Here is a 21,776-nt window from a genome sequence, read left to right on the forward strand (position 1 = left end):
TATTCATTTAAGGATGTAATTCAGAATTTAGAAAGTAGTTTTGAACTTGCTACATATCATAAAAGGTACAGTACACACAACACATGAGTCCTGCCACATTAGTAAAAAAAAAAAAAAAAAAACTATGCCAATATCATTCAAATTAATGTTATTAGAGACTAATTTTTAATTCTAAAATTCATCATTAAGAAATATTTTTTCAGGAAGGATTTGGCCTAATGATTAAGATGCTGCTTGGGATGCCCATATCCCACACTGAAGTGCCTAGGTTTGGGTCCTGGCTCTTTCTCCCACTGCAGTCCTTGTAGACTATGGGAGGCAGCAGGAGATAGAGCAAGTAGTTGGGACTCGGTCATGTGGCTGAATTTAGTTCAACTCCTGGCTTCAGCATGGCCCAGAAGGCTTTTCAGAAGATAATCAATGGATGAGGCAGTGCTTTCTTCCTCATTTGCTCTCTCCATGTCCTTCCATCCCTCCCATCTTCCAAGTTCCTCTCAAATAAATCAAATGCAAATAAAAATTTAACTTTTTCTAACACTGCATCTTTTTATTGGCCTATACAAAACACAACTAGGTATAAAATGAATGTTCTCTTCAAAAGAAGCATGTTAACTTATAAGTAGTATTGATTTCTTTTTTTTTTTGATTGTTTTTTCTCTTTCTTTTCCGTTTTTCTTAGATTTATATTTAATTTGCAAAAAAGAAATGTCATTTTTCAAAGACCTTAGCATGCTTTTTCACAAATCAGACTTGTTAAATCCAGTTTCTTTTTTTTTTTATTATTTACTCATATCTCTATGTCCTGATACAAGAAAGCATGCATGCTATCTTGTTCATCTTTTGCCATTCACTACTTTAATTCCTTAGCAAATATTTAACTGAATTCATGTCAAATTCAAGAATAGCATAAGAAGAGAACAGATAAGGAGAAACATAAACAGATTAGGAAAGGATGAAAGAAGATATACAAATGTACTTTTAATATGTTTACTTTGATTTATTAGTTTAAAATATTTTAGTACTTGCTTTCATTTTCTCAAAAAGTTATTCTAATAAGAAATTCATAAAAAGAAATTTATAGTTACAGATACACGGACATTAGATAAACACAATTTAGTTCTCATAGGAAATGTAAGCTCTGGAGTTTGAACTATATGACATTATTTTGTGTGGTTATGGAATACTTAAGTTTTAAGTATTATACAAGATATGAATAAACATTTTTGAAGTGGCATCTGAACAATTAGAAAAAAGGTACAGTATCAACTCCAAAATTAAGCCAAATAGGTAGACTCAATGTCACAAGAGAAATGTCTACTCAATAAATGTAAATCTTTCCAAAATTCAAAGCAGTTTATAATGGAATAAGTTGCTAGAAATGTTCGTTTTTATTTAAGAAACCATATTATATACATAGAACATGCATGATTATATAAATAAATCATTGAAAGTGATTTTAATTGGTAGAGGTACATCATGAAGAGGTTGATCCTAGTATGCATTCTACTCTGGCTAGGACTCCGAGGTTGAGTTCCACATAGTCTAAGCCACTCATAATAATCATTTCTTTTTATTGTTTGTTGCTTTTGGTGGTGATTTGTGTGGGTGTGTTCTGAAAGAAAGCAATGATTACTTCAGAGGCCAAGCATCAAAATTTAGCATTTTCATGGCAACAGCTGTTGGTTCCAAGTATGCCAAGATCTAAGACTATCAAACAGATTGGAGGGAAGGGTGTTGTTCAGTAACTGGGAGAAAGCAGCACTCCTACTCTTCACCTGGATGTGAAGGTCTACAGTACCATGTTCCCCTGGAAGCTTTCCCATGACCACAAAAGCTACCAGGGTTAGCATAAAATCAGCATTTTATGTGGAATAGGAAAGATGCAGACAAAACAGCATCATTGATGACATTATTGAGACAGATAACTCAACTCTGAAGCCAACTTACTGAATCTGTCTTGTTGGCTCCCCAACCTTCCCTATTCTTTTTCCAGTGGGTTTTGACTAGTTGGAGATATCAGCAGGAAATTAAAAGACAAGAAGAAAATGAAATTGAGGTATTTATTCCCCGGCTTTACCACTTAAAGTTAGTTCATAATATTGCTTTACTAAAAACAATACTCCATTCAGGTACCCTACTCCTAGAGCTAAAATAACTCTTTTGAGTTGTACTAAACACCTAACTCCCTTCTCTCTTCAAACCTTCCTGAATTCTCTTAACAATGCCCACAAATCTTCAAACAACCTTGCATTTAACATTTCTCAATAACCCAGATTGAATAAGCCATTATTTCCTGCTATGACTATGACTGATAACCCATTGCTATGGTTTGATACTGTCTCCCAAAGTTCATGTGTTGACATATAGTCCCCATTGCAAGATATTAAGAGAGTGAAGACAATCTACGTTGTTTAGAGGTGAGGTATTTGGGAAGTGATTAGGATTATATAATGTAATTAGGGTAGAACCCCCATTATTGAATCCTGATAACTTTATGGAAAAAGCAACTAATACAGATAAACATGTGCATTCCCTATGCCTTGCAATGTGATACCTCTTGCTTTCTCAGGACACCCCCAGTAAGGCGGCCATCATCAGATGTAGCCTCTTGACCTTGCAACTCCAAAATGGTGAGTCAAATAAAAACATTTTATTGATATGAAGTAGTCTCTCCAGTTATTTCATTATAGTAACAAAAAAAAAAAAAAAAGCTAACATAGCCATCTAGCACTAGACTTCCAATATATTAGCTAGCATGTTTCCTTTATGTTCAGCTACTTTGAATCATACTTTCTATAAACCACAAACAAAAATATCTCTGTGAATATACAGAATCACTACCAAGTTTTCTTCTAACTCATATATATACCAAAAGCACTTTTTTTAAAGAGACAGTCCAAATGTATTAATAAATGGAACCTCTATTAACTATACTACTATAGTGGTTTCTGATTGTTAAAAAATAAAACAATATGGACCAGCGCTGTGGCGCAATGGTTTAAAGCCGTAGTCTGTAGCACTGGTATCCCATATGGGCACCAGTTCAAGTCCCACTGCTCCACTTCCAATCCAGATCTCTCCTATGACCTGGGAAAACAGTGGAAGATATCCCAAGTGCTTGGGCCCCTGCACCCACGTGGGAGACCTGGAAGAAGCTCCTGGCTCCTGGCTTCAGATTAGCTCAGCTCTGGCCATTGTGGCCATTTGGGGAGTGAGACAGTGGATGAAAGACCTCTCTTTCTCTCTCTCTCTCTCTCTGGCTCTACCTCTCTATGTAAATTTCTTTCAAATAAATAAAATAACTCTTTATTTATTTTATTTATTTGACAGAGTTAGACAGTGAGAGAGAGAGAGACAGAGAGAAAGGTCGTCCTTCTGTTGGTTCACCCTCCAAATGGCCACCACAGCAGGAGCTACTCCGATCTGAAGCCAGGAGCCAGGTGCTTCCTCCTGGTCTCCCATGTGTGTGCAGGGGCCCAAGCACCTGGGCCATCCCCCACTGCCTTCCTGGACCACAGCAGAGAACTGGACTGGAAGAGGAGCAACCGGGACTAGAAGAGGGTGCCCATATGGGATGCTGGCGCGGCAGGCGGAGAATTAACCAAGTGAGCCACGGTGCCGGCCCAAATAAAATAAATATTAAAAAAAACATATGAACATTCACCTTTATAGGTAATCATGGAAGCATGCAAGATATTTTCATTTATTCAATTCAGTTCAACAAATATTTATGGAGGCAGGCACTGTTCTAGGTGCTGAGAATATAACAATAAGGAAATATAAAATATATACTTTCCCTGCTTTCACAAAGTCTTCTTTATTCTAGTGGAAATAAGAAGAAAATTAACAATGTAAAGCATTTCCGAATGGTCCTATAAAAACAGTAGAGTAGGGAGATAGTGATGATTATGAAAGTAATAGAACTTCCCTAACAACCAGTCATATAAGCAAAATTCTGAAAGTACAGAATCAAACCAGTTTATATCTGCAGAAGCAATGGGAAAAGGAAACACAGAAGACCAGAGATGGACATGTTTACCACTTCAGTTTTTAAAGGAAAGGCAAAGAGGCCTTGATTTGGCTGAAACAGAGAAAGCAAGAAGAGTGATGAGAGTTATATCAGGGGTATAAGACTTATGATTTCATTCTGACTGTGATGAGTAGTAAGATATGGCACATTTTAGTTGGACTGGTCTAACTGCAAGCAAAAACAGATATGTGATAGCTAAAAGTAAAAAGAGGATGATTTGTTCTAAGGTGGTATCAATAGAGATAAAAAGGAGAGGAGTAGTAAATAGGAAACAGTAATTGATTGCTAATAGATTCTGATAGTAGGACAATAGTTTGGATCCAGTATGTGAAAGGAAGGATTAAAAGGATTAAGGGTTTTTGTCTGCACTACCCATTTAATGACAATGCCATTAATCAAGACATAGAAAACTGATGAAAAAAGATCTGAGAGAAAAGTCAAAAGAAAAGTCTGGCTAATTTAGATTTGTGAAAATTATTAAACATGCAAGAGGAACTTAACTGAACATGGGAGAAACACTTGAGAGTAATTAATATTTACAAGATAATGAAGGCTAAGGAAATGGATATGCTCAAATAGAGCAAGGTACTACTATAGACAGAGAAAGAGAAAGATTCAGTACAAGGAAAAGGAAGACTTCAGCATTTAGAAAGAAGAACTATTATAAGAGAGAAAAAGAGGCTAAGAAAGTAGAAAAAACAGAGAAACTTACTACAAAACATATCAAAGAGGTCAAATAACATGAAGACTAAGAAATAATCACAGGATAATGTATGAAAGCCACTGCTTCCAGTGACATGAACCATATCAAGGGAAGTGCAAGCATAAAAACTAGTTTGGAATAACAGTAGATTTAAGACTAAATGGGGTGCTGGCACTGTGGCACAGCAGGTAAAGCTGCCACCTGCAGTGCTGGCATCCCATATGAGTGCTGGTTCAAATCCTGGCTGCTCCACTTCCGATCCAGCTCTCTGCTATGGCCTGGGAAAGCAGTAGAAGATGGCCCAGGTCCTTGGGCCCCTGCACCCACGTGGGAGACCTGGAAGAAGCTCCTGGCTCCTGGTTTTGGATAGGCACAGCTCCAGCTGTTGCAGCCAACTGGGGAGTGAACCAGTGGATGGAAGATCTCTCTCTCTCTCTCTCTCAGTCTCTTTCTCTCTCTAACTCTGAATTCAAATAAATAAATAAACGTTTCAAAAAAAACTTAATGGGAGTTCAGGTACATAAAGAAGGTTTAATAACTAGAAGTTAATTATTGAAATTCATCAAATTAATAAAAATATATAATCGCCATAATCTTCTCAAGCAATGTAGAACTGCATTTGATAAAATTCAGCATCTGTTTATGATAAATAAAATTCTTAAAACTAGAAATAGTTCTTTGACTTAAAAATCTACAAAAAGTAGTCTTTAGTAAATCTCATACCTGTTAAAAGCATTATCGTGAGAGCAGGAATACGACGTATAACCACAATTAAAACTTCAACACTATACAAGAAGTGTGATGATACAATAAAACAAGAAGAAGGATAAATAATAGAAAGGAAAAGACAAAACCCATCATTTTTGATGATATTATTGTCTACAAAGAGAATTCTGAAAAATCTATAGACTACCAGAATTAACAGAGGAAAAGCAACATTTGTATGTACCACTTGAATTTAAATACCAATTATGTTTCTATACACCTATGACAAATTTGAAATTGGAACTTTGAAAGCATAACATAAAAAATATTTTAAAATTTTTTTTAAATCCCTCAATTAAATTATCAAAAGATAAATATCTCATCTTTTTAAATGAGCAAATATGTGAAGACATTTTTCCAAAGAAGATACATCAATAAATACCCCAAATGCACATGAAAACAGGCAGTAAGCACATGAAAAGCATTCAACATAGTTAGTCATCACAGAAATGCATATTTTAAAAAACATGCCATTTCACATCTACTAGAAGACTAGGATCAAAAAAGATAGGCAAAATTAATGCATTAAGGATTGGAAAAATTGGAACCCTCAAATTCTGTTAGCAGGAATGTAAACTGACGGATTTTGGGAAGCACTGGCAGTTCCTCATATGGTTAAACATAGAACTCAGAACTGCTTAGTAGCATCCATTCAAGAGCAATGAAAACCCATTGTTAATAAAAACCTTGTACATGAATACTAATAACAGCACTGTTCATAATAACCAGAAGATAGAAACAAGACAAATGTCTGTCAAGCTATGAGTTTGTTTGTTTTTTTTTTTTTTTTTTTTTTTTTTTTTTTTTTTTTGACAGGCAGAGTGGACAGTGAGAGAGAGAGACAGAGAGAGAAAGGTCTTCCTTTTGCCGTTGGTTCACCCTCCAATGGCCGCCGCTGCAGCCGGCGAACCGTGCTGATCCGATGGCAGGAGCCAGGATCCAGGTGCTTTTCCTGGTCTCCCATGGGGTGCAGGGCCCAAGCACCTGGGCCATCCTCCACTGCACTCCCTGGCCATAGCAGAGAGCTGGCCTGGAAGAGGGGCAACCGGGACAGAATCCGGCACCCCGACCGGGACTAGAACCCGGTGTGCCGGCGCCGCAAGGTGGAGGATTAGCCTATTGAGCTACGGCGCCGGCCCAAGCTATGAGTTTTTAATAGATAAAATCTAGTATAAACATGCAATATTATTCAACCATAAGGAATAAAGTTTTGCTATTTGCTATAACATGGATGAAGCTTGAAATCTTGATTATGCAAAATTATACAAAGCAAAATAAGCCATATATAAAATAAAAATAATTAAGTGAGTCCACTTACATGAAAAATCTAGAATAGGCAAAGTCTTAGAGACATAGATGTAAATTACAGGCTGCCTACCTGTGGGTATCTTGAAGGTTTATAAGGATAATTGGTAAAGGCCATGAACAAGGCATTTCTCAAGAGAAACAAGACAATGTAAAATATGTGTGTTCTGTGTGTTTGTATGTACATAAGTGTGTATGTTTAACCTCATTCAAAATACTGAAAAAATACAAATTAATACACCAATGGGATACAATAAGAAATATTCAAATGTTCAAAGAAAACTTGTATTATAATAATAAATTTCAAAATATTTACAGAAAAATAAATTTATCTTTTAATTCCATTTTCCTTCTTTTTGACAGCCTTTGCACCCACTATATTGACAGTATAATTTAAAGGATGTTAACTATTCAAGTACTCTTGAGAAAGAAAAAGAAAATATATCTTTCTGTTTTGAAATTTTTAAACAATATCTTTAAGTTTTAAGTGTAAAAGAATTCTGACTTTATAATTATACTGAAAAATCAGTACACAGATGAAAAAGCATCCTGAAAATTCATCTGCCATACTCATTAATCTAACAAAGGCATTTCATAATATCTACTTAATACAGAATACAGCATATCATATAACTCCTAAAAATAATTCAAAACACTTTAAATGTATGAAAACAGCATTCCTCCTCTAAGTAAATAAACTAGTAGTTGGGGCAGGGGCTCTGGCATAGCAGGTGAAGCGCTGCCTGCAGTGCTGGCATCCCATATGGACGCTAGTTTGAGTACCGGCTGCTCTAATTCTGATCCAACTCTCTGCTGTGGCCTGAGAAAGTAGCAGAAAATGGCCCAAGTCCTTGGGCCCCTGCACCCATGTGGGAGACCTGGAAGAAGCTCCTGGCTTCTGGCTTAGGACTTGCTCAGCTCTGGCCATTGTGGTCATTTGGGGAATGAACCAGAGGATGGAAAGTCTCCCTCTTTGCCTCTCCTCTCTGTGTGTAACTCTGACTTTAAAATAAATTTAAAAAAACTTAAAAAAATAAATAAACTACTGGGTCTTAATGAAGTTCTTAATGTTACAGGAGAAAAAAAGCTTCAATAAAGAAATTATACCAATGATGGATCTATCTGATAATCTACCATCCCGTAATCATCAATCATTAAACAAACATTAGCACTTGTTTCAAAGATCAGGTATACATATTTCAAATATTAAACAACTGAAGATGAAATGACAGGTACTTCCAAAAGTCTTCTCAGTTTTATTCCCCAAGGTAAAAATTATTTTATTCCTCTTATTTGATAGCTTATCTGTTTTTCTCAAGTGGTTTTCAGAGAAGCTGAGAATTAAAGAGTTAATTGATAAGAAGAGATTTGACAGTACTAATTGTGGGAGACAGATATGTCTTTGAAAAAATAATACTATTATTCATGAAATCTCACATTAACATTTAAAGAAATTATGTAACAAAGGTAAACTCTTGTGAAACATAATTAAATTTCAGCATTTATTATCATAAGAGTACAGTTTTAACATTAGCAAAGGAGGCTGGCATAAATGACACAAATTGGAAAAAATAAGCCCATCTAATTCTAATTAAATTGTTTAAATGACATATTAATTTTAGGGAGCTACTTGAGATATCTGAATATATAAAAAGCTGCAACAAGGAGCATCAAATCATGTTTCTGTTAGTACAAAATAAGGATCTGAAATAATTTAAAAATAAAGCAAAAACTAAAAAGTAAATCCACCTAAACTAAATATCACCATATTTTTTCCTATTTAAACATCTGATACTTTATTTGTTCATGTTAATGTAATATTAACATGAGACTCAATGTAGTTCATTGACACAATTCCAATATAATGATATTCCCTTCATCCCCACTCCTTCCCTATCATTCTCCCACCCTTCCTTCCTCCCTCTCCAGTTCTTTTTCTTTCCTTTCTTTTCTCATTTTTTTTTCTCTATCTTTGTCTCTTTTTCTCGCCATCTCTCTCTCCCTCTTTCTTTTTCCACTATAGTCAAGGGCTAATATTTCACTAAATATAAAGACTGTCATAAATAAAAAGACTATTTCAGCAGGAATATAGGCAAGGGCTATACAAACAATAATCAAATGTAAAGATAACCATTTTACCCATAAACAATAAATCTTAAAATAAACGCAGATCATTAAAACTACAGTAGCATTTTGACAAAGATTACACATAACTACATTTGTAGCAATATCAGCACACACAGGTATTTCTTTCCGTCTTTTTGAGTTTTTTTTTTCTTTCTAAATTCTAACTCCAATTAAATGATATCCCATATTTTAATTTTAGCTTCCATTAAAGGAGAACATGCAGTTGGTTTTTCTATTTCTGGATTATTTCACTAATTATACTTTTACTATCCACTTTTATTTCATGTCTGTACTTATGTATAAATGTATAATGGCTTGTGAATGAGCAAACATTAGGATTATCCAACTGTCGAACAGGGAAACGAGAAACAAAATGTAATTAGTGATTCTTAGTTGTCCAACTTTGAAAGATACATAATGAAATCATTAATATATGTCACTTACCTTTTCAAGTAAGTAGCCAATGACTAAAAAGCCTTTTCCACCCAGCATCTGTTCTTGCATGGCTACTGAGCTTTTAAGTAGTTCAACCAGGAATGCCAAAAGAGTAGCACTGCATGTAAAGTACAGATAATTTCATTATGCAACCATTAAATGTTTATTATAAACATAGTATTCCACTCTAGTATTTTATTATGAATAAGATAACAACCATAATTTACCTTATATTATACAATATATTTTCTCACAAGTATAAAAAGTTTTCCCCCTTTTCAACCATAACCATGTTTTTTTATTCCTCCATAAAATGGCAAGTTTATCTGTATATAAATGTGTATATATATATATATTTGTTCAATAAATTTAAGATAAGAAACACACACGTATGTCATTTTTCATAATAAAAACTTCTCATAATTATTTCTTGAATAACAACATTTTCTAGAGAATTTTTAAGTATGTATTTAATACTGCTTTAGATGAACACAACTTTTTTTTAAATAAAATGTTTCATTTAGACCTATTATTTAAAAAGACTTTGCTGAAATAAAATCCAGAGAAATATGCAACATGTCAGTTGTATCCAAGTATGCCCTCAAAAAAGTTCATGAGAGCAGGGGAAAAAAAAGATTTGTGTAATATTGAAATGAAAAGTGGCAATTAATTAGTGTATACACAGACACATAAAAGCACACAAAGATATGTTCCAAAGATTACACACTTGACATGGCTGTTGAATGAATGAATGAAGAAACAAAAGGAAAACCAATTAGCACATTGAATTAATGTTTGATAATGTATTACTGCACGAAGTTGCATGTGACAAATTTGACCAACAGCACTGATACATGAATACAGAGTCCCTAAAACTGAAATACATATTTCTTCATTGTATATCATTACTATAGTATACAATAAATTGCTAAAAATCATCTTTATTAGGAATTAAACTCTACTAACAATGTCTTTAATATAACTTAAATTACCTGGTTATAGTCAGAAGGGAAAAACCACAAATACAAGTATATTTTAAATGTAGACATACTCATTATTACAAGTTATTAAGAAAATTTGGTAATGAGGAAAATTTTAAAATTATTTAAGCCCAAAAGCAATCTTAAATTATTGTAGTCGGAATTAGTCTAACTCTTATGGTTTCAAAATGATTGACAACACATTTCTCTGATACTGAAGATATTTCTGTTCAAGTCAGAACTGTTCTCCTAAGAATTAATAGCAAAACTATCATTAGCATTATTAAAATTGATAGACTGAATACATAATGTCAGCTGAAAGTACACAGTATCAGGAAATAAAGTACTTCATTACAGGAAATTATGATTCTATTATTTTAACTGGATCTACATCTTTAAAACACAAAGAAATAAATTAACATTACAAACCAATAATATTCTTTTACTCTGTCCTTAAGTCAAAGGTAGATATTTACAAGAAAAACACAAAACACTGAAGAATCCCTTGGGAATTTTTAAAGTAATTCTCTAAAGAAGTACAGCTATTAAGCAATCTAGTCCATTTTAAATTAACTGAATCAAAGCCAAGTTCACTTCACAAATAACTGCTTAAGTAGTATATTACATATAACAATTCTGCCTAAATGTTTGAAATTACTAAAGAAAAATACCAGTCACAGATTACCCAATTTCCTAATCTGTTCATGGAATTCTTACCTACACCCAAGTTAGTGATTTAGGGAGGAAGTGGATTCCTAAACATCAGCACTGCCAAAAACAAAGACTATACATGTCTCACAATGGTCCCTATGGTCCATAAAAAAAATGCAACAAAGTATTTCTTACAATAAATCACCCTCTAATGCAGAACCACATAAAATTATAAGGACACCAGTTTTTAAATTCTTTCATGTCACAAGAACTACTGATTCTGAAATATCTAATGAATTAATTCAGACCTCTAAACAATGGCTAGTTCTATTACAAAAATGGAACTATTAATTTTATTAAATTATAAAATCTTAACATATGACCGCTGTTCAAAAAAGTAACTTCTCTTCAGTATTAACCATGACAACAATTTAAAAGTCATTCACTGATCAATTACTTTACACCTAAAACTCAATGCAATAGTAATACCACATCTTTAAAAAAAAGTGTTTAAAAAGTCTTTAAAATAAAGTATATTTGACATGGTGGACGTAATAGTAAATAGATGGCCATCTTCGAAGAGGTACATTTTCAAACATAATTTAACAAACTTACCAGTAACTAAAATGCATCGGATTGCTGCAGGGCTCACAATAAACTTGCAAAATTCTGTGTACTGCCATACAAAATTTCTCTCCATTCTTGCCTATTTCCAACTCCCCTAGATACAAAGGCAAATATAAAGGATACTTCAGCCCATTCCTATATCTCCTACATACCACTTCCTGTCTAGAACACATCAGTTCATCTGTAGAGGATCTAGGTTTATAGGATAAAGCAAAAAGCAAGTATCTGTGACAGCCAAACCTAATATACACAATATAGAAAATTCTCTTGAAAAGTATAGCAACCAAGGAATAGATTTTTAGAGGAATATTTTATTTAAAAGACAAAAAGTATGCTGATTATTAATCATTATATAAAACTGCTAAACTTTTCAACAGATAGTACTATAACATATCATGTTCTGTAAGAAGCAATTCTATTTCAGGAATAGTTAAGGGTTTATCTATTCTGTCTCCTTTTAAGGAAAAGGACATGGAAAATCTACAGGTATTATGGTTTTTCTTTTCAAAATAATTACTACCTGCCAATTCTTAATAAGCTTCAATTACACTTGGAAATGATATTTATTTCAAATATCATTTTTGAAAGGGCTAGAACTTAGGGAAATAATGAAACACTATAAAAATACTAAAATAACTTAGCATATTCATAATGTCTCCAGTGCTTCCTATTTCACATTAAGATATACCACAACAGTCTTGGCCCCAAATACCGATAATATATATTGATTATGAACAAATAGAACTAATTGTTTCTAATGAAAGTATATATACTACATTTTATTTCATTAAAATTTACAAGAATGTTTTGATATTTTACTATAACTTTATCTATTTTATATATTTAATTTTTTTAAAAAAGCCAATGTAAAATTTTCATGTAATAGGATCCTAAAATTTTATTATTTCTGAGATAATACTATTATTTAGAGATGCAATGTATCATAAAGATAAATCTAGTTTTAACTGAAATAAGAATGAATATACAGTATAACCTAAGTTCAGTTCAAAGGCAGCACTTAGAAGACAAAAACTGGATATTCAATTTGCTTTATATTAAAACAAGCAAATTACCATAACTAGCGTTGACTTTTAAAGTAAACATTTTCTATTAATAAGAATCAAACTAGCTTCTGGAAAAATTAAAGATTCCCCCTGAGATCTAATACTTCCTCCCACTTTAAAAGGAAGTCATCAATCTCTTGAGAAACATGGTAGGGAAAGTAATTGTCAGTAAAAATTCAGAAGTAGTTAACTTCCAATTAAGATTTAAGATATCAGTAAAATGGGGAAACTCTTTTGACCATTTTCAGAAGGTTTAACCTCGAAACCAGCCTATTTTAGTATTAAAATACACTGAAATATTTTAAAATATTAAAATTATATAAAATATCTAATTCTAGAGTTTCCATAGTATTTATCTCACTATAAAACCTTCCTAGATGGATGGAACAAAACTAAATGAAATCAACTCAAATGCATATTCAAGACAATGTCTGATGACAAAAAAAAAAAAAAACTCACAATTAAGAAGAATTAACTTCTCACAGTTCAAAATTACAAAGTCTAAACCCAAGCTTTCTCATTGCAGGCACATTTAACAGTTACTTTTAAACAAAATGCTCCTGAATTTGCCATCTTAAAGACCACTGACTAAGTATGCGATAAAAATTTTGACACCCACACTGTCAACACTCATCAATGCAGACATTAAGAGGAACTATAAGCCAAAGTAGGTAAGATACATTTATCTGTGGAGTCAAAAAAGAAAAACAGTGAAATGCAACACAATAAAATATAAGGACAGATGGAATAAAGAATAACACATAAAATCACTTAGCCTTCCCTTGGCAATGAAATCTCTCCTCAGTAATGTCTTTTTTTTTTTTTCAATATAATAAACAGGCAGCCACAACTATACACCGATTTGCCACCATTTTCATAGATATTTAATAATACACTCTATAGAACCTATTAAAAATTAAGTTGTAGTATTTATGTCTTCCTTTGTTTTGTAATAAATTTTCTCTTTATGTTTTAAGTGCCTACTTTATTTCTGAAAAAATAGCAAAAAATCCAAATCTAAAAAGTTGAGACTGAAACATGTCATGTTGTTGAAAAGAAACCAAATTTAAAATTGTACACTTAAAAAAATTAATTCTAAAATCCTATAATATGTTGTAATATAATGGTACATAGTATCTAACAGAATTTACATAGTTTTAAAACAAAACAGCCTTTACCAAAAACTGTCAAATATAAAAGAACTTTCAAAGCCTAATGTTTTTACAGTTTAACCCATCTGAGATACATCATCTCTTACAATGCACTATGTGTCCTAATCCCTTTACAACAACGTCTTGGACATGCTGCAACCAGAAGCCACCACTGTAACTATGGAAGAATGAATATTTTAGAAATGTACTGATGGAATTTCCAAACTGAAAGAGAACCTTAGAAATTCAAAACTGGAAAGAAAAAAAAAATAACAGAAGTATATTGTAATTACATAGAGATGATCTTAGCTATTTATGCATACAATAACATCCATCAAGGTCAAAAATGTCATGGCAGGAAAGTCAAATGGCTAATCCTTCAGCCAAATCCTCAGTCTATCAGACAAAAGGAGAATTAATAGCATACCACAGAAATGATGAAATTGTCAAACACAAGAAAATAAACAGGAAAGCATGCAATTACTCTAAAAACAGAAACAGGTATTTGATACTTGTGTTAAGTTTTTATTATTTTAATTAATTATATTATTAAATTACCATTAATTGATAAACACAGATATTTTTTTTCCCTTCAGTTTGCCATTCTAAGAATGCTAACTGATTCAGAGCTCTCTCTTACTTATGGCTTCATTTCCACAGTTTTAATTACCTGTGGTCAACTCTAGTTAGAAAGCATTAGCTAGAAAATTCTAGAAATAAATAATTCATAAGTCTTATACTATGTATTCTGAATAGTGTGATGAAATCTTACACCACTAGGTCCACCCTGCCAGTATGGAAAACATCCTTATGTCCAACATATCCGTCCTGTACACATTACCCACCCATTAGTCACTTGGTAACTAACTTGGTTATTAGACAGTCAAGATAGTGTAGATGTTGTATTTAAGCAACTGTTTACTTAACCATGGCTCCAAACTGAAAGACTAGTAGTGCAAATGAGGCACATGGACATAAAACATGAAAGATTTTTTTAAAATTTTATTTAAAGTATACAAGTTTCATATATACAGATGTAGGAACACAGTCACACTTCCCACCGTAACCTCCATCCCACCCATGTTCCAGCCATTCTTCCTCCTCCCTCTCCCATTCCCACTCTTAATTTTCACAAAGATCTATCTTCAATATACTTTTTACTCATAAGGTTAACCCTACACTAAGTAAAGGTGTCAACAAATAGTATGAAGGAAAAAAAAAAAAAAAAAACACTGTTCCTCAACAGTAGAGATAAGGGCTTGTAACAATCATTGAATCTCAAAATGTCCATTTTAGTCTAATACTCTACGTTTTAAGTAACTCTATTAGGTTAGCCCAGGTCAGGGAAAACAAATGATACCTATCTTTTTAACACTGGCTTATTTCACTAAGTATAATGGATTCCAGTATGATCCATTTTGTTGCAAAACAAACACATTTCTTTTTTTTTTTTTTATACAGCTGAGTACTACTCCATAATGTATACATACCATAATTTCTTTATCCAGTCATTAGTTGATGGACATATTGGTTGATCTTGAATTGGGCTGCAGTGAACATGGAGGGGTTCAGATAACTTTCATAGGCTGATTTTTTTTTTTTTTACATTTAGGTAAATTACCAGAGGGGGATGGCTGAATCATATGGTAAGTTTATATTCATATTTCTGAGGTATCTCTATACAGTCTTCCACAGTGGATGCACCAGTTTAAATTCCCACCAAAGATGGATTGAGGTATCTTTTCCCCTACATCCTCACCAGCATGTGCTGTTTGCTGATTTCTGTATGGCAGCCATTCTAACTGGGGTAAGATGATGCTTCATTGTGGTTTTGATCTGCATTTCCCTGATGGCTAGTGACCTTGAGCATTTTTTTGAGTGTCTGTTGGCCATTTAATTTTCCTCTCTTAAAAAATGCCTGATCAAGTCCTTTGCCCACTTCTTACTCTGTTGTTTGCTTTGTTGTTGTTGAATTTCTTATGTTCTTTATAGATTCTGTATATTAATCCTTTATCAGTTGCATGGTTTGCAAATATTTTCTTCCACTCTGTCAGGTGCCTCTTCACTTTGCTAAGTGTTTCCTTTGCAGTGCAGAAGAATCTCAGCTTGATGTAATCCCAATTGTCAATTTTGGATTTGCTTGCCTGTGCTTCTGGGGTCCTTTCCTTAAAGTCTTCACCTATGCCAATGTCTTTCAGAGTTTCTCCAATGTTCTCTAGTAATTTGATAGTATCCATTTTGAGTGGATTTTGGTATAAGTTGTAAGGTAGGAGTCTGGTTTCATACTTCTGCACGTGGTGATCCAGTTTTCCCAGCACCATTGGTTGAAGAGACTGTCCTTGCTCCAGGGATTGATTTTAGCTCCTCTGTCAAAAATAAACTGGTTGTAGATGCACGGATTGATTTCTGTAGTTTCTATTCTTTTCCATTGGTCTACTCATCTGTTTGTGTGCCAGTACCAGGCTGGTTATTTTTTAAAGATTTATTAATTCATTTGAAATGCAGAGTTACAGAGTCAGAGTCAGGGAGAGAGAGGGAGGGAGGGAGGGAGGGAGGGAGGGAGGGAGGGAGATGTCTTCCATCTGCTGGTTCACTTCCAAAATGGCTACAACAGCTGGCGCTGAGCCAATCCCAAGCCAAGAGCCTGGAGTTTCTTATGTTTCCAACATTGGTGGCAGCGGTCTAAGTGCTTGGGTCATCTTCTGTTGCTTTCCCAGGCACATTAGCAGGGAGCTGGAGCAGAAGTGGAGAAACTGGGACTCAAACCAGTACCCATTTGTGATGCTATCACTGTAGGCAGCAGCATCACCTCCTATGCCACAGCACTGGCTCCACCAGGCTGTTTTGATGACAACTACCCTGCAGTGTATCTTGAAACTGGTATTGTGATGTCTTCAGCTTTGTTTTTGTTGTATAAGATTGCTTTAACTTTTTGGGTCTCTTATGTTTCCATATGAATTTTAGTATCTTACTTTCTAGATCTGATAAGAATGACCTTGCTATTCTGATTGGAATCACATTGAATCTGTGAATTGCTTTCAGTAGTGTGGACACTTTGATAATATTGATTCTTCTAATCCAGGAACATGGAAGATTCTTTCATGTTTTTGTGTCTTCTCCTATTTCTTCCTTTAATGTTTCGTGATTTTCAGCTTAGAGATTTTTGACATCCTTAGTTAAATTTATTCCAGCATATTTAATTATTTTTGTAGCAATTATGATTGGGATTGATCTTAGAAGTTCTCAGCCGTGATACTGTCTGTATATAAAAAGGCTATTGATTTTTGTGTGTTAATTTTATATTCTGCTACAAAAACTCTTGTATGAGTTCCAATAGTCCCTCAGTGTTGTCTTTTGAATCCCCTATATATAGAATCATGTCACCTACAAAACGAGATAGTTTGACTTCCTCCTTTCCAATTGGTATCCCTTTGATTTCTTTTTCTTGCCTAATGGTTCTGGCTAAAACTTCCAGGATTATATTAAATACAATGGTGGGAGTGGGCATCCATGCCTGGTTCTGGATCTCAGTGGGAATGATTCCAACATTTCCCCATACAATAAGATGCTGGCTGTGGAGCCGGCGCCGCGGCTCACTAGGCTAATCCTCCGCCTAGCGGCGCCGGCACACCGGGTTCTAGTCCCAGTCGGGGCGCCGGATTCTGTCCCGGTTGCCCCTCTTCCAGGCCAGCTCTCTGCTGTGGCCCGGGAGTGCAGTGGAGGATGGCCCAGGTGCTTGGGCCCTGCACCCCATGGGAGACCAGGAAAAGCACCTGGCTCCTGGCTCCTGCCATTGGATCAGCGCAGTGCGCCGGCCGCATCGCGCCGGCCGCGGCGGCCATTGGAGGGTGAACCAATGGCAAAGGAAGACCTTTCTCTCTGTCTCTCTCTCACTGTCCACTCTGCCTGTCAAAAAAAAAAAAAAAAAAAGATGCTGGCTGTGGGAACAGATTAACTTCTAGTACTATGTGGTTTTGCTATACAGTGCATAGGAAAAATACATAATACATTTTTGTGAGTGTGTAAACACAGTTTTCATTTTCTCATAAATACAATGGAGTAGAAAGGGTAAATTATATATTTAAGTATACATTAAAACTTATACTGCCAAATTATATCCTATAGTGGCTGTACCGTTTAGCAATCCAACCAGTAATCATTAATGTGTTCTAATTAGCTGTGCTACACATCTATCAGTTGGTGCATCATATATATTTTTTAAATCCCAGGCATTCAGTTTGGAGAGTAGTATCACATAATGGTTTCAACATATTTCCCTATTGATCTAATAACTGTGAACATCTTCTCATGAGCTATTCTGATATAATTTATAGTTTCTTTATTAAATGCCTATTTATCTTTCACTCATTTATTTTAAAAATTTTAGCTGAGTTTATAAGTTATGCATGTTATGAGGTACCATGTGATGCTTTTATAAATGTATCCATTGTATAATATCCAATCAGAGCAAACACATTTGTCTCCTCAAATATTTAACATTTCTTTATGATGAAAACATTCCAAATTACTTGTTTTTTTTCTTTAGGCAAATATAGAGTACATTATTATAATCTATACTCACTCTTCTGTTAGAAATTCTTAACTGTACTATAATTTTGAACCTGTTAATCAACCATTTTGTTTTCTTTCTATTGAGGGATGAATGTGCTTGACATAAGTTCTTTGTCAAGTATGAGATTTGCTATTATCTTCCCACACTGCACATGCCTTTTCATTACATCTTCTGCAGAGTAAAACTATTTGTTTGATGAAGTAAAACCAAATTTACTAATTCTTTTTCTTCTATACATACTTGTATTATGTTTACAAAGGCTTTGCCTAGCCAAATTTACAAATGTTTCTTCATATGTTTCCTCAAAGTTTATGCTTTATATTTATACTTAACTGTTTACTTCAGAGTCAATTTTCTATAACATCTGGATTGGGTCAATGCTCATTATTCACATTACAATTCTGTCTCCAATGTACTGCTTTCAGAATATTGCCAAAAATCAATATCCCACATATGTGTGGGATTATTTCTAGACTACAGATTCTGCTCCATTATAAAATATGTTCTTACCATTCTGCTAATATAACAATATTTTTATTATTATAGATTTATAATAAGTCTTAAGGCCAGGTAAATATAATTCCTTCAATTTTATTCTTCTTCAGAATTATTTTAGCTATGTTACTTTGCCTTTCCATATAAATTTAACTATCACATTTTCCATATCAGTGAACTTACTCAACTAGGATTTTGACTAGGATGGAGTTACATTTATATACAATACAATGACACCTTTACTACATTGAGTCTTACCATCCATGAACACAACATAGCCCTCTATTCAGGTCTTTTTTTCTTTCATTAGTGACTTGTACTGTTCAGTACATAGTCCGTATATTTTTTAAATTTACATACAAATATTTTCATATTTTGAGGTTACTAAAAATGGTACATTTAAACGTGGTTTCCTATTATACAACATTAATACAGATAAATATATTTTTGTTGAAGAACTTTGTATTTTTAACCTTGGCAAATTTGTTTATTAATACTAGAGTTTCATGTGTTATGTTAATTCCCTGAGAATTTTTTATGGAGACAATCTCTGAAAAAGGACAGTACTATTTTTTCTTTCTAAACTGTATGACTTTTGTTTCATTTTCTTACCTTATTTATGGTTAGAATAATCTGGATTACATCTATGCATCTGAAGCACATGACTGGCATCATAAAAATTTAAATAGTTCTGTTCCAATTTTTTCCCTTTCTGTGATGTCCCTGATGATTTCTGATCCTGAAGCTCTGCTGTGCACTTTTTTTTTCCTTCCATACAAGTTTTATTTATCCCCACAACAACCCTGTGAGGTAGGGTGATCAGGGCATTTGAACATGAGAAAAGTAAATCTATATTACTTGTTCACAGCTATACTGCACAGTAAATAAGTAAAAATTGAGATTTTTAAATGTTCGTGACTTTATGTTAATTCTTGTGGAAACAGGCAGAGTGAATATTTACTCCCTCCTACCTTAAAGGCAAGAGGACACTGCCTTGAAAAATACCATTTGAAAAGATGAAAGCAGTATTTCATTGCTTATTTCTACAAAAATTTATATCAACAAAGTAAAAATTTTACAGTAAATATATATAATCATGTAATTCAGGGACATGTCCTTTAGCTGTGTTTATGATCAACAATACTAAGTCCTAGAAATGCAAATTTTTAAAGATGTATGAAAAACAACAATGGACATGAGCAATAGCCTCAATCTTCATTATTCCTCCATGTACCTTGAATAAGTTCTGTGAAACCTGGTACTAATTTAAATTTTAAAAAATCTACCACAGCCGGCGCCGCGGCTCAATAGGCTAATCCTCTGCCTGCGGCACCGGCACCCTGGGTTTTTGTCCCAGTCGGGGCGCTGGATTCTGTCCCGGTTGCTCCTCTTCCAGTCCAGCTCTCTGCTATGGCCTGGGAGTGCAGTGGAGGATGGCCCAAGTCCTTGGGCCCTGCACCCACATGGGAGACCAGGAGAAGCACCTGGCTCCTGGCTTTGGATCAGCGCGGTGCACCGGCCACAGCAGCCACTGGGGGGTGAACCAATTGAAAAGGAAGACCCTTCTCTCTGTCTCTCTCACTGTCCACTCTGCCTGTCCAAAAAAAAAAAAAAAAAAAAAAAAAAAAAGAAAGAAAAATCTACCACAAAGAGATGTCCAGTTAACTTTTATTTTGTTGCCTATTCTCACACCACTGTTTTTTGAACAGGGTTTTCCAAACCTGGCTATTAGAACACTGGAGAGCTTTAAAATAATGGCCCATTTTAGACATAGTTTCTCCAGGGTAAACTTCAGGAATCTGTATTTAAAAGCTCCTTAGAGTAATCCTTATCAAGTCAGGTTTTGGGAAGCAATGATGGATCTCAAAATACTAATACCAAACATATCAACTAACTAGTAATAACTTGTTGCTCCCTTATATCTTTTTAAAAAACATCTCAAACAACATGTTACATCCCCAAACCTCTTGCCTCTGGGCAATTCAGCAATTTTATAACTCTTTCCACAACCAGGGCCAGCAACAGAGGTCAGAGAGATATTAAAATCAACAGTTATCAGTTTCCAGTGAATTTCATTTATACTAGGATTTACTAGAGGTAAAAAACTTACAGTGAACACACCAACAGTTCAAAAAGACTTCAAATTCTGCTAGTCTTGTTCAACCAACCTGTTGCTACTTTCTGAACTCTTAAATAGCTACTCCATGGCGTCTTTCCATGTTGGGTTTTATTCTTACATTGATAAGAAGAATCAGAATAGAGTAAGCCCACTTCATCTTACCCAGAATTGGAATTCAAAATTTTAACTCTTACTGACTTAAACAATGTCCCAAAATAAGAGGACCTAATGCTCCCTCAGTTCCTTCTAGGTCCCCACTTTTTGATCTCAGCATGCTGATGGCACATATTTATTCAATATGCCCAGATATTTGGCAGATGGTATACCACCAGCTGGAATCATGTTTAATACTACTATGCTACCACATCCAAAATATTCTTCACACCCTTTTACAGCAAAGAATAGTAAAATCTGATCAAAAACTACTGCAATTTGCCAATTTTAAAAGCAAAGAAACCAAATATACCAGAAGCAATGTCATTTATTAATAATTATTATGTCATAGTCTTGTGTGACTACATTTCCCAGCTACCTTACTGTTATTTTTGCAACTACATCAGCAGAGATAAGGACAGAAGTCTTGTATAGCCTACAATGGTGAAAACTCTATGCACTATTATCCAGTCTCTCTCTTTCCTTCCTTAATGAATGCTGGATACTCAGATATATGATGGTGTGACCTAAAATCCCAGCTCTCTCTGAACTATACTGGTCACTTGAGGACTACATAAATTTTTATTGTAGCAAACCA

At 34.2% G+C, this 21,776-nt stretch overlaps 1 protein-coding gene across 10 annotated transcripts in view; it reads right to left on the reverse strand.

Annotated features, from left to right (window-relative positions):
* Positions 1-21,776, reverse strand: part of NBEA (neurobeachin) — a 726,466-nt gene that overhangs the window by 549,363 nt on the left and 155,327 nt on the right. For 9 of the 10 annotated variants that reach the window (XM_070049020.1, XM_070049018.1, XM_051831739.2 and 6 more), the window contains exon 11: positions 9,375-9,483. In XM_070049020.1, the coding sequence (XP_069905121.1) occupies positions 9,375-9,483 (109 nt within the window). Of the gene's footprint in view, positions 1-9,374; positions 9,484-11,611; positions 11,718-21,776 lie in introns of all 10 variants that reach the window. The other variant, XM_070049023.1, reaches the window with a different exon arrangement.

Source organism: Oryctolagus cuniculus, chromosome 9, assembly GCF_964237555.1.
Source record: "Oryctolagus cuniculus chromosome 9, mOryCun1.1, whole genome shotgun sequence".
NCBI classification, from domain to species: Eukaryota; Metazoa; Chordata; class Mammalia; order Lagomorpha; family Leporidae; genus Oryctolagus; species Oryctolagus cuniculus.